General features: G+C 39.3%; 2 protein-coding genes across 2 annotated transcripts in view; one reads left to right on the top strand and one right to left on the bottom strand.

Annotated features, from left to right (window-relative positions):
• Positions 1-13,408, top strand: part of LOC136425870 (C3 and PZP-like alpha-2-macroglobulin domain-containing protein 8) — an 83,486-nt gene that overhangs the window by 37,223 nt on the left and 32,855 nt on the right. The window contains exons 11-12 of the mRNA XM_066414801.1: positions 11,164-11,272; positions 12,501-12,728. Of these exons, the coding sequence (XP_066270898.1) occupies positions 11,164-11,272; positions 12,501-12,728 (337 nt within the window). The remainder of the gene's footprint in view (positions 1-11,163; positions 11,273-12,500; positions 12,729-13,408) is intronic.
• LOC136426060 (tripartite motif-containing protein 3-like) lies at positions 360-9,547 on the bottom strand. Its single transcript, XM_066414992.1, has 2 exons — positions 9,339-9,547; positions 360-2,265 (listed from the first exon to the last, which is right to left on the bottom strand). The coding sequence occupies exon 2, from the start codon at positions 2,128-2,130 to the stop codon at positions 1,033-1,035; it is 1,098 nt and encodes a 365-aa protein (XP_066271089.1). The 5' UTR covers positions 2,131-2,265; positions 9,339-9,547; the 3' UTR covers positions 360-1,032.

Below are 13,408 nucleotides of genomic sequence, written 5' to 3' on the forward strand. Positions count from 1 at the left end.
ACCATTTTGTAACAATTGCACAAAATATATTATTTGATTACTGGATTAAAGTGAAAATTCAAAGTGATCATGAACCAGTTTAGCTCACTGAAGAGATTTTTTGTCACTGGTTTATGACAGAGAAGACTATTTACAAGTTAATTGTAACAGGGACATTCCCCTAGACCATGATTCAACGTCCTGTCCTAACACGTCCAACTGGATTTTGGGTTAAACAGCCGTTTTGGGAGTCCTTACCCCCATTTTACCTGGACCCAAGGAGGGAAAAGTGGGTTAAAAATTATAGTGAATTTTCCCTCCTTTTGACCCCCCCCCCCTTTGGGTGAGGACCCCCAGAACGGCTGTTTAACCCCAAATCCAGTTGGTAGTGTCACTGTAAGGCCTGTGACCGTTTCCAGTAGCGTGCATGTCGGGTGAATGACAACCGCTGGGAATCGAACTCCCAACCTCTTGGTCCAGAGGCAGTGTCTCTTAAACCACTGGACCTAGCTTTAGGTCAAGAGTTCAAATCCCAGCCATTGTCTTTCCCCAACTTGCAATTATGCTACTAAAAGTGTTGTAGTTCTTAGGACGGGATGTTAAGACATTGTCCATTGTTCATTATCATCGTTTAAAAGGCCTGTGCTTTAAATATTATATAATTTTTAAAAATCTTTTGCTAAATAAATTATCTGTCTTTCCTGTCATGACCAGTGGAGGATATTAGCTCTAAACTGGTTCAGGATCAATTTCACTAGCACATTTTCCTGCTCACAAATCTTTTGTTCTTTGACTCTTTGCACCGCACGTGTATTTGCTAAAGCCCCTGTCACACTTGTGCGTATATACAAGCCCGCACGAGTTGCGTATTAACATAATTGGTTTAGGTTAAGTTTGCAGCCAAAGAAGTAATTTCTTTGGTTTGATAACTACACTGCCCAACGGTGGGTCAAAGTAGAAAACAACTTCCTCCCTGCAAAATTTATTTAAACCAAACAAATGTTACTGCGGAACTCATGCGCACTCGAATATACGCACAAGTGTGACAGGGCTCTAAGGTTGGTAGGGGAAGATCTGAACATAGGGAGGAGCAGCATTAAGTACCACCACCCTACCATCCCGTGAAGTTCTCACTGCTATGGGTGTGTGCAGCCCACTTTCTTTAGTCACAACATACTTAATAAACCTCCCCTCTTTGTCAAACATGTGTACGCGGCAGTTCCCATAGTCACTAACAATGATCCGTCCCCAGATGTCCACACACAAGTCGCGGGGATAGTTGTAAGGTCCGTTGCAACTCGCGGTTCCGTTGAACTGACCGTCACCGAGTCCGAGAGACCCGAACTGGAAACAAACGGTCTGTTTTTTACAATCCAGGACTTTGATCGCACCATACTTTGTAATCGAGACGGGTAGCACAATGTCGTTGTTTTGTGTGTATACCGTGAATCGTACGGGATAGCGTATAAAGGACCCTTGGCCGGCGTCGTTGCCACACGAACACGTCTCCGCCGCGCTCTCGGGAAAACCCTCTGGATGGTACAAGTCCAAACTTGACACGATGCACCCCGTGGGATCTAAGAGATGAATTTGGTTCTGATCAGCGAGTGCGATGCAGCCATTAGGAAGAAGCCTCGCATCCTCGATCTTGCTAACGATCTCGCCAGTGATCTGCGTGATCGTTGCCTGCTCAGTTTTTGGATCGTAGGCGTAGATCGCCGGCGTACATTCCATGCTGGTGTACTCTTCCATTCCACACGGTTTCCCGCGCCCCACAAAAACAACTTTGCCCTTTCCGTCAACGATCAGCGCACCACTCTCCACTTCCAACTCTAGATCTTTCCACGTCTCGAGATCTGTTTCGTCCGTTTTGCCCTCTTGCGTTTCTTCCTCTTCGTGCCCGTTAATTCCGTTGGTCGCCTTGTCGTCGTCCTCTTCCTTCTTAAACCACAAATCAAAACAGCTCACAAACTCCCCGCGGAAAGTGAAACATTGAACGCGACCTCTACCGGCTCTGTCCGCAACATACACGTGCTCGCGAGACACCCCTATCGCAAACGGGTGGTAGAACTGGGTCTCTCGTCCGAATTGCGTTGTCATGGTGTTGCTCGAGAACGGTTCGTAGAACTTTGACCCCTGGTCTTCTGGCATGTGACGACTTTGAAGTACTGCTACGTTCTTTTCAAAAACAGGTACATGTATATGTCAGAGAGTAGGCTGGATCTGGTTGCCTTTTGACCCAAAGAGATTTTTGGTGCAAATTGCCTCTTTCCTTGTTTGATTCACCTGCAAAAACATTAATATTGCCTGTTAGACTAACCTAGAGTGGAAAACAAAGGTCAGGAAATTGATTATATATTAATTGATTATGTTAACATCTAATATAGCTGGCTAACCTACCTTGGTTTTCTTTCCTGACTCTTGCCACTGAAACAATATTCTTACATTTTGTATAAGATGATATAGGGTTTATACATTCATAATGTAATACAGTAACGCTGTAAATTTGTTTCTTTCCAGGGATTTAATTTTTCCGGTAGGATTGGAAAGGGTTGTTTTTTCTGTGTTGAATACGATCAAAACAATATACATACCGGTAGTACAAAACCACATGTTCTTTCTGACAAAGCCACGAAAATAAAACCACTGTAAATATTTCAAGGTTTATGAAAGTTAGACATCCAGGTAGTAAGATACGCCAAAAATAATTACTCAAGCAACTGGATAAAGTTTTGAAACAGTCATTTAAATTCCATTAACTACATGTAATGACTGTTTCAAAACTTTATCCAGTTGCCTGAGTAATTATTTTTGGCGTATTTCAAGGTTTACCCTAAAGACCTCTGGGCAGTTGAAATAATACATAGCATAATACATGTCATTGAATATTATGTTAACGCTGTGCCTTTAAAATACAGCCAAACTTGGTTGTGAAACCTCATGGCATAGGAACCATCTGGCACTGCAGCAACAATATTAAAACAGTCCTTTACAATCTTACATCTATAAGTTAAACCCACCCTGTTCTGAGCAACCCCCTGTTCTCAGCAACCATTTTTCCTCAGTCCCTTGAGTGGTTACTCTGAATCCAGGTCTGACTGTACCTGGTAACATGCAGTGTCCCAAACATGCACGTACCGTAGTACACGAACAGATGGAGTTGTTGTGACTCTAGCTCGCAATGTTTTCTTTACCAGTGCTATTAGTAGTAGATAGCTTTGTGTGGTGTTTACCTGGGTCCCATACAGTACATACCAACCGCTGCTATGTGTTGTAGTTATCAGAGAATGTGGCAGTCTTGCGACAATCACAAATACATACTAGGGACATAATGTAAATCTTTCAAAAATGTTATTTTTGCAGTTTTTGCTGTACCTTTCCACTGGAAAATGTGAATATACTGGCCTAAAGCATTGTTCCAACAAACTTTTAAGTTAAAAACATTAAATCCGCACAAAAATAAAGGAATTTAGAGTCTGTGTTAAAATAATGACTAAGCTATTAGATTGTATCTGATAATGGATTGGATGAAACTTATTAACCCTTAAGTACATGTAATGACTAAAGTTTTGGGTCTTGAATTTTTCACACCTAATCTTAGCATACCTCGTATCTTTTACAATGCTTCAGTGAGTCACTTAGGTAGTCATTGTAAGAGTCTTTAACAAATGAACTTTAGAATGCTTAATCTTTGACAAACATGTTTTATGTATGTCCTGAAAAATGCAACCTTTATTACATCTAATCCTGAATTGCCTAAGTATGTTAAATCACAGAATATTGACCGTTTTCTGTCACAGTGTTAAACTAAAGCGTGAAATTTGCACTAGGCAAGTTTGACTCTACAACAAAAACAGTGCACTGTGACAGTTTTTTTAGGAACAAATTTGAGCCTTGTAAAACATGGTGACCTATTTTGCCATTGTTAGCATAGTTGTCACAACATGACTGCCTGTCACTCAACTTTACCATGGCTACAGAAATCACATTACAATAATTAGATCAAGATAAAGTCTTTCTACTGAAACACTAGGCAATAGATTTACCTTACCTAATAGTTATCTGCTGTAAAATAGTGAAAAGCGAGTAAGTCCCAAATGTTCTGCTCTGTGTGTTTCCATTCCTAAGACTCAAACCACCTGCCACAGTGCATACAGGAAGTAGATTAAGTCCACTTGACGACCAGGCCTTTGACAACAATCGATACTTTAAGTGGGTCACACACCAGTCTAAGACACCGGCAAGCCTTGGAGTTAAGGTGGTCTCTAAGAACTTGTATTCAAGATGTTGATCAAGTTGACAGGAAAATGAGAAAATCACATGTAACTATTAAGTTCTCAACAATGTGTTTCCACAGGCCTGTTTTTTGGGGTGTCCTTAAGAACTGAGATTATGTCTGAGTTGTATACAATTGTGTCAGTCATTTTTTGGCCCCCAGGGGTTTTGTCTGTAATGAATAGAGGCTTATTATATTAAGTGAAAGCACAATAGACCAATCCTGTCGAACACCATATCAAACGAATAGAAGACCTATAGAACCCCCTGTTCTATTCAGAGCACCTCCGTCAAAAACAGTGTTGGCGGTGCAGAAATGGCACGTGTAAAGTAGGGTACTTATATCTGGGACAGGTTTTCCACTGTATTGGTTGAATGCATGCTCAGAACAAAAACGAATTTAAAAAGAAAATAGATCGGGCACTCAAGGAGAGGAATCTTGTACCACATGCTGACTACTACAAAGTCCGCTAGCGCAGAGTTTCGTCTCTTCAGTTACTGGTGTGTGAAACTGGTTAACTTGAAAATGAACAGGGAAGTGAAAGGATGCATTTTAATTCTTAGTTACTAAATACCATGCAGCTGTTATACATGCAGCCAATACAGTGGGAACCCTGTCACAGATATATGAACCCTGTTTTACACGTGCATCGACTGCTTGTCAGAAACTGGGCGCTGATGCCCACCGACAAGGGAAAACTATGCGGCGCATACCGCTTTAACATTGACCGAAAACATTACGCTCTCACTGCAAGTACATCTACCCCCTCCTTAGACAACTCTACCTGGTGGATACAGCCTTCAGCAAAGAAGACATAGCATTCTTATTTTGCCCGCTTTGAAAGGGTTTCAGTGTCACAAAAGCTAAACCGAAGTCAGTGGCATTATTTTCAACGTAGCCGCGGCGGCCATGTTTGGTCCGTCAAACCCTGTTTTTGACGGAGGTGTTCGAAATCGAACAGGGGGCGTGGCTTTGGGATCGGTCTATTTGGCTACCATCTTCACTTTAAAGGCACCCAGAGCATTTTATGAGGTTTGAAAACTGGAAATATTCTAGTTGCTGTAATCTTTATGAAATTGACATTTAATGTCACTGTTTACCACATTTGCGTGCAGATTTCTTATCAAAAGTGCTTAAAAGTGGCACAAAAATAAGCTACATGGTGATCTTTTAGTTTCACGCGCCTAGTGTAAATAGACCGATACCATAGCCCCGCCCACCTCCGTCAAAGCATAGAAATGCAAAATTAAAACATAAAAATGTAAATATGTGACAGACATGCAGTCATTCTCTCATTGGTTGAATTGCTAATTGTGATGGACAGTCAGGATCAGTCTATTAAGGCTTGCATTTTCTATCAGTTCTCACCACACAACGACATCGTATCTTTGCTTCTTTAATGTCGATATGTAATGTTTTAGTGTTATTGAAACTTACTATGTGTAGGAATGACTAGAAATTGGAGTGTTTTTTTTTTTTGATTGATGTTTCAAGCCTCATAAAATGCTCTGGAAGCCTTTAAGAAATGACAATCTTATATTGTGCATTTCTTCTATCATGATAGGACATAAAAATAAAGTTGTTATAAAGTTCTTACAGTAAGTAAAGACATCGTTTACCCAGGCCTAAACTGTTGTATATCACAATAGAGTTAGGGGTTGTTTTAGGTATGCAGGTTTTGAATAGATACACTATAGTGAGTAATTACATTCTTTGTGTCCTTGGACACATTACTTAACTAAACAAACCCAGCTGTTAAGAAGTCTTAATCCATTGAACGGGAGTTTAGTTCACATAGAGACTGTGCTATTAGGGGAGAAATCTGATGCAGATATTGAATTCCACATCGTGAGAAATGAGATAAAGTGATTCAAATTGGTCCTTGCAATTCTTTCTTGTCTGCAGTAAGTTTCCAAATTCAATCGCCTCTTTAATATGTATCTTAAACAGGTTCCACCCAACCGACAAGGTGATTGTAAAGAAACCTCCGTAAATAATTAGTCAAACAACAGAGGATTTCACATTAAAATTTGAATTCAGATTTTGTGATTTTAGGCAACACTTATATTTACTTTGCTCGCAATAAAATTCAACCTAGCCAATTATAAAGAAACTCCAAGCCGGAAAACAAATTTAGTTTAAATATCACACTGAATGTGGACAAATTTTCATACAGATGTACTTTGGGTGTTAACTTTTATTTTTTAGGACACTGTAAGAAAAAAGAAATGAACTAAGTCAGACATCCATACAAGTAGAAAGGTCTAGAATTTATTTCCCATATAGAGATTTGTCAATTTTCAAGCACATAATTTCCTGATTTCTTTATCTCCCTTGGTTCCTTTTGTACATAGTTACAATTAAGTTAAACTAATATCTAAAATACTTTAGCCATGGGAATATGTACAAGGGTTCCTAGCAACTTAGCTACTTTAAAAGAAACGGTGTCATAGAGGCCTTCTCAATAATGTCTTGAACACCTGGATATCTGAAGTGTGCATACCTCAGGGGATTACAGGTGCTGTATTAGTGGATCTCTTAGAATTCGCCAATTTTGTTTTTATGTAGTAATTTTCAAACTACGGATGAAAAAAAACAGGGAAAAGGGAGATTGAGAAATATGGACTTACAGAAAAGTTTAGTCTTTCTTGATGATTATAAGGCTGTAAAAAGCTAGTACAGTCAAACCTGTTTATACTGACCAATCAAGCCATGGGACGTGAACAAAATGGTCACACTTGACAGGTGGTCTCTATTATAGTCTATAGACAGTCCTCTTAAAGGAAATCCAAGCAATATTAAGGCCATAAAATTTTCAATTTTGAAAGTCTATCTATTTAGTAGTCATTTCTATACAATGATTAGTTCAAACAACACTATCACAATGTATTACAGCAAGTACATGATGCAAAAATACAATGTATCCTGTCGTCGAGATGTGAGAACTCACTGAAAATAGTTGCCAGGGTTTTTGTAGGCTCGTGAAACTAAGGAGATCATCGTACGGCATTGTTACAAGGTTTTGAAATACTCAAGTATGAAGTTACAGTATTACACAAATGAGCTGAACTCTGTTAATAAATGTCACTACCAGAAAGATTTCAGCATATAATCTTATTTCCATTTTTTGGGCGGCACTAATATTGCTTTGGTTGCCTTTAATGCTTGACAATGTGTCAATGGGAAAACTAATCTATGGAATCACCAAAAAGTGGCAACAATCCCCAATTGTGTTGACCTTATGTACAGTGTAGAGGTGGTCACCGGACACCATGTAAGTACTGAATGATTATATTTCTGTTGACATTTTATGCGCTCATATAAGTAGTTAAAAGCACACTTGAATTGTAACGTGATCATGTGACCACAGTCAGTCCCATGGCCAAGTTCAGCTGATACAACACGGACTGTGACTGTCAAGTGTGACTCTCTAACCCACAAATCCGGTTCTTCAAAACTTGCTGAGAGAACAACAGTTGATATATAACAGTAACAGCCTCCAAGACTGCCATGGCTACAATAAACACATGCAACAGAATGCTTTGGAAATATCTGCAATTTCACTGAAAATGTCAAATCTTTTATCCAGGTAATAAATGTATCCTCAAAACCAAATGAAAATGCCTAATTCTATCAAAAGCTTTTTCAAAATGTACCCAGTCATAATGTCCATCCTGGCATTTCATTTTTGTCAAAGTATCCTAGGATTTCTAGAATTCTCTGTATAGTGTAACAGTTAAACAACACAACAAGCCAATTTGTACTTATTTCCAGTGTTCAAAATTGCAGCAACCCTGAAAGACATTTTTTGTTTCAATAGCTAAGAGAAGCATATAAAACTCTGATTAAATGTACCAAGTTTAACGTACCTTTCTAATTCACACCACCCAGTCTCTTGTACCCAACTACAAAATAACTCCTGGACAAATAACAGCAACAACTGCCAATGCTCTTAAACAAAATACCTTGAGCCAAGAGGCTTACGCATAAAAGTGTCTGGAATCCCTCCTGAAATTCTTTCCCAATCACCGTACTCACGTAGTCGGCAAGTCTATTATTCGTGCAAAGCACCCGGGCATTAGGGCGAACAAAAAGCTGTTTTGCGACCGCGTATGTGTGAACCATGTCCGCACTTTGGTTGGAAGTGCAAACAAAATTAGACGGTCGCTAGCAACCTCCTTATCCCCTTGTTTGATGATAAATACACCTGACTTTTTCATTGATGTTTGGAAAGATATTAATCTTTCCATAGCCTAGTTACAATCATTGTTCCTGACTGGTGAAGAAATATGTCACGCTAAGTTCAATAACGGAAAGTGGATTGAGACAAAATGGTGGCATTTTAGGAGGCGGGATCAGACTAAATGTCGCCAAGTAAGACCAAAAATCAGTCGCTGTTAGAAAAAGATTAACTGGAGTTGTGTTTGAAAACAATTAGAGGTTGAGATATGTGCAAGGGTCACTTGCAAAATGATGTAACTATTTGAACTTTGAAAATAACAACTTGATTTTTACAGATTAAATGCCAACGTTTCTACACTGTGAATTGTAAGTATAGTCTATACAGTCAGTTGTAGAGAGAGTCTCTTGCCAAAAATTGGCTCCCTGCCTTTACATGTATAGAAATTCCTACAGTGGCCATGTGGCACATACTAGTATGTGGTAACTTTATGGTAACCATATAATTCTTAATACATTGCACTAGGGGCAAATTTAGTTGAAACATAGAATGACTAATGGGTAAATGTTTATTGTCAAAACAAAATGAAATCAATCAAGTGTGTTTTGGCACAATAGTTGTAGTATTCATTTATATGATGGAATTTTTTTTCTATAGAATTTGGAATACTAAAATGCTATCAACTGCTATAACTCCAAATATGCATATATGGAGCATTATTGAGCATTGTATCTCAATAAACATTAATTTTGCTCCAAGTGATAGTCATAATAAAGATACCCAAAGCGCACTGTACTTCCTAACCATTATACCTTAATGTGCAGGACCGCAAACTTTAAATACTAAGTACAGTAACTGTAACTGTTACAAAAGTGATACAACATTACAAACATACAAAATTACCTCATCTGCAAGTGTCCTTGTGGAGGAAATGCAAAATCTTTGTTAATCCAACAGGTGTCTTCAGCAAAAACTTCTTGTTTGTGTACCACGAGTAAGCTAATATATCATAAACACTAGGAACTAGAGCTGAACTGTGCCCACATAGAGTTGTATGGCCGCTACATTTTTACTGTACACTGAGTACTACACTTGTGGCGAAAGCTGTTTTATACTTGTATGTGGAAGAGTTGTCAGTGGTAGTTGGGAGGTTACTATGTACGTTTCCTTTCAAGCGTGTTCCACTTGGGTTTGCTGGTCTGTGAGGTCACACTGTATATCTCCCTCCAAGTGTAACTAAAATGACAGACAACTTTAAATGGTGCCGGCACGTTTGGATTGGTAGACACATGTTTTGGGTCGCAGTTTGAGAGTTTATGTTTCAAGGGAGGGTACATTTCTCATGCAGATTAGATACTGAATAGACTGTGATGGAGGGAGGGTTCACTGTTGGGTATGGGGATGGAGGTCCTTGATAGGTAGGGATAGTTCAATAACATCAGTAGAGGGTGCAAGTTTCAGATACTGTAGTTCTAGTTTCTTTCACTTTTTTCACGGTCATTTCTGTACCGTGAACTTATTATCACTGTCAGTGAAAAACCTGATGTAATCATCTATTATTCCTTCACACGTCCGTTCTGTAAATCACTTGCCGCCACCGTGAAGTTAAAGTTCAGTGAAAATGTCCAAATCCTTACACCATGAGATTTTGCTACCGTGAAGATAAAGTGAATTACAGTATATGACAGGCCATAACTTAAGCTAGGGAGCTTTCATTAGACAACTAAATACTTTTATTACAAGAACGTAAGACCCCTTTAGTGTATAGAATAGAACATGTCGTGTCCCACAACTACACTAACAATGGAGGTTCCCTAGATTCTTTGTTTACGTAAAACATGTGATGCGTGCAGTAACACGTGTACCGTGACTGTTCCTCTCTGTTAGGTGAGTTTCAGGTGATCGACCTGTGTTAAATCTGTGTTTAGGGATCATGTGTCACACTGAGCGGCTTAGGATCACCTGTGCACCTCCAGTGTGTGTAAACTAAACAAAGTTGGTTAAGTGGCTCCTTAGCAAGATTCTCACCTCTCTTTGCTTGTCAAAAGTAGGTTAGTTTAAGAGGTTTGTGGTGAAAATGAAAAAAGCCCATGACACATTGTAAGTTGTACTAAAAGCATTTTAGGTGTCTAGCATCAACTCGTAATTCTGCCAGGAACTCTAAAAAGTGTTATTGAGGCCTTCTTTAGGATGTCTTGAACACCTTGATATGTGCATGTACAAATGTATATAGATATTTAGTATTGCATACTTTGGGGATTTTGCTCAAATAAGGTAGGTTTTTTAGAAAAATTGCATTCTAAGGGTACTTTGTGGAATGGTGAAAGTTGACGTTATACAGTTTTGGAAAAAATATGACATTAATGATTAGCAACAAATCAATATTATGGCATTACTGTAAAATAAAAATGTCCTCATAGAATGCAAGCTTTGTTTTAGCTGCAGTTTTTTAAATGATCAACAGGGGGCACTGCAACGCACCGTAGTGGTTAAGAATCATTCAATAACTCCTGGATCCAAACCTGCCCCGAATTTAACCTTCTCCCTGCTGCCGAACCCCATAACCAATTATACAACTTCGGTGCCAAACAGCTACCTTTGCACCCTCAATGTTAACCCTTCTTTCCAAGCACTAAAGACCATGGCCCACATCTTAACCAAAATCCTTGAAACTTTGTAACTTTTTGATTACCAGTGTCTGTAACCCACAGCAATTTTATTTTTACAGATACACTTTTGGCCAGCCTGTTCAGGGGAAGCTGACCGTCAGTACAACCATCCATGGCATCGGGTACTACAAGGATGAGATCGGACCCACAGTTCTCAACAGCATGGATGTAAGATCTCCTTTTCTTTTATTAGGCCATGTTGATTTGATTAATATGCGAACCCTAAAATTGATGCTAGCATGCGGATAGAAAAAGTTTGGCAAAAAAATGTTGCCTTCATTATGAAATCTACGTGGTCAGGAAGGATTAACAAAACTAAACACACGTATGATGAGTATGATGAACCGGAATATAGATTAATCTTCATTTTTGTGCATTAAAACTTCTTCTTTGACTTTGGAATAGACTTCGGCATTCTACGACTTAACCACTCCCTTTTCCGAAATATTTTTTTCAATCTACAGCATAAATTTACTATTTTGGAGCTGCTTTTTACGATTTAAAGTATGGCCGAAAACTTTTTTTTCTTGTGGAAACAGAAGAAAATTGCATGCGCGGATATCATCCATATAATCAAATCAACATGGCTTTACCTCAGTCTGTAAAGGAAAAGTTGTTTTTCAGATGTTGTGTGTATTTATGTGTGGACGAGGGTTTTACATAGTTTTGCCATGGTTGGATTGTGATGATATTTGGTATGTGGGTGCTGTAATCCAAAAGATGTCATGTAGTTGCTTTCCTTGGTGCTGAAAGTGAAGTTCTGGTTTTTATATCATCTTCTGAAAAGCAGGACCCCTATCGCTCGATTCGTTGGCTCGCTCACGTAGGTGGTCTGCTCTTTAGCCCCAGTAGACACGGTTCTGGCGCCGTCACCACCAAAACAGCTTCAGCCAATCAATCATGTTACATCTCACATCGTTACTTTAGGTTCAGAACAAATTAACCGCCAAACTGTGCCAAATAAGGATAGCTCCTTAATTATTCATGAGCAACTGTCAGTAACGTCACCAGAACCGTGTCTACCGGGGCTAAAGACCAGGGCCCCTACGCGAGAAGCCAACGAATCGAGCAATAGGGGTCCTGCTTTTAGGAGGGTGTTTTGGACATGTTATGGGATTTTAGCATGAAATTTCATCCTTGTTGGTAATGACATTATGAAAAAAGCTCAACCTTTACAATTTGGTCAAGTCTCAATTATTTCAGTGTTGGATATGTAACGTCTAGCCTTTTCCATAACGTTATGTTGTTTTTTATAATTTGATGCATCAGCCTCATTTTTAAAATATCCTTTATAAAAAATTAGGGGCTTCAAGAGATTTTTGGACTTACATTCGTGATAAGGTAATAGGTTTAAAAACTAATACCCAACTCCTGACCGCTTTACATTTTTACCCAGATTGACGATACGGCATCGTTTAACGTGTGTGCCAACGCCATGGGAGTGTCCGCCCTCTCGGACCACTTCCGGGGCGTGTTGGTCGTCGAGGCAACCGTAACCACGGGTGACGGGGGCACGCAGACGGCGGTAGATGACTCCACCCCTGTTAACAAACAGTTGATTGACATCGAGTTCTCTCCTGACACCAGGAGGCATTTCAAGCCAGGACTGCCATACATTGGAAAGGTACAGTAATTGTTGAATATTTTGATATTTGTGAATAGCTTTATTGTGTTAGTCAGTCATAGGAAAATGATATTTTGTGACAAAACCAAGCAATTCTTTACCTGGCCGACATATTGTTAGCTTCACAGCTACGGTGATCAATAAGTCCTCGGTTTCGCCCAGAAATAAGGTGCACAACTCAAATATGAGGGAATAATTCTTATAATTTTATAAATGTCTGCCAAAATTGAAATCATTGTGATCATTACGTTGCAAGTGACACCCAGTAACGTTAAGTGAGGTAGAAGGATAAAGAAATGGACAATTGAGCTGCGACCTGAGGTGTGCAGGCCACTCGCTCCGCTGAAATTCAGATATCCACTTCTTTTTAGTTGAAATAAGAAGGGAATGTTCATCAAACATTTTGACAATGTCTTCGAAGATTTTATGCCTATTCATGGCATGAGGAAGTCAACCCACACAGCTCTGATCACAGTTCAACCTTGTTTTTGTCACCACTTAGCTACCGATTTTTAACTGAACGTCGACTGGGAAGTAATGACCACAATGTCTAACCTTCATCAATGTATTAACAAGAGTCTTAGGACCCAAAATCTCCATGAAACTTTGTTTTTTTATTAAACCAGTTCCCCCCATTCTATATCGCTCAATGGTATGACCCACACTGGCCGGGCAAGGGG

This window comes from Branchiostoma lanceolatum, chromosome 19 (assembly GCF_035083965.1).
Source record: "Branchiostoma lanceolatum isolate klBraLanc5 chromosome 19, klBraLanc5.hap2, whole genome shotgun sequence".
Taxonomy (NCBI): domain Eukaryota; kingdom Metazoa; phylum Chordata; class Leptocardii; order Amphioxiformes; family Branchiostomatidae; genus Branchiostoma; species Branchiostoma lanceolatum.

Excerpts from the sequence above, each read along its gene's own strand:
- LOC136426060 (XM_066414992.1), bottom strand. The coding sequence starts at position 2,130 with ATGCCAGAAGACCAGGGGTCAAAGTTCTACGAACCGTTCTCGAGCAAC.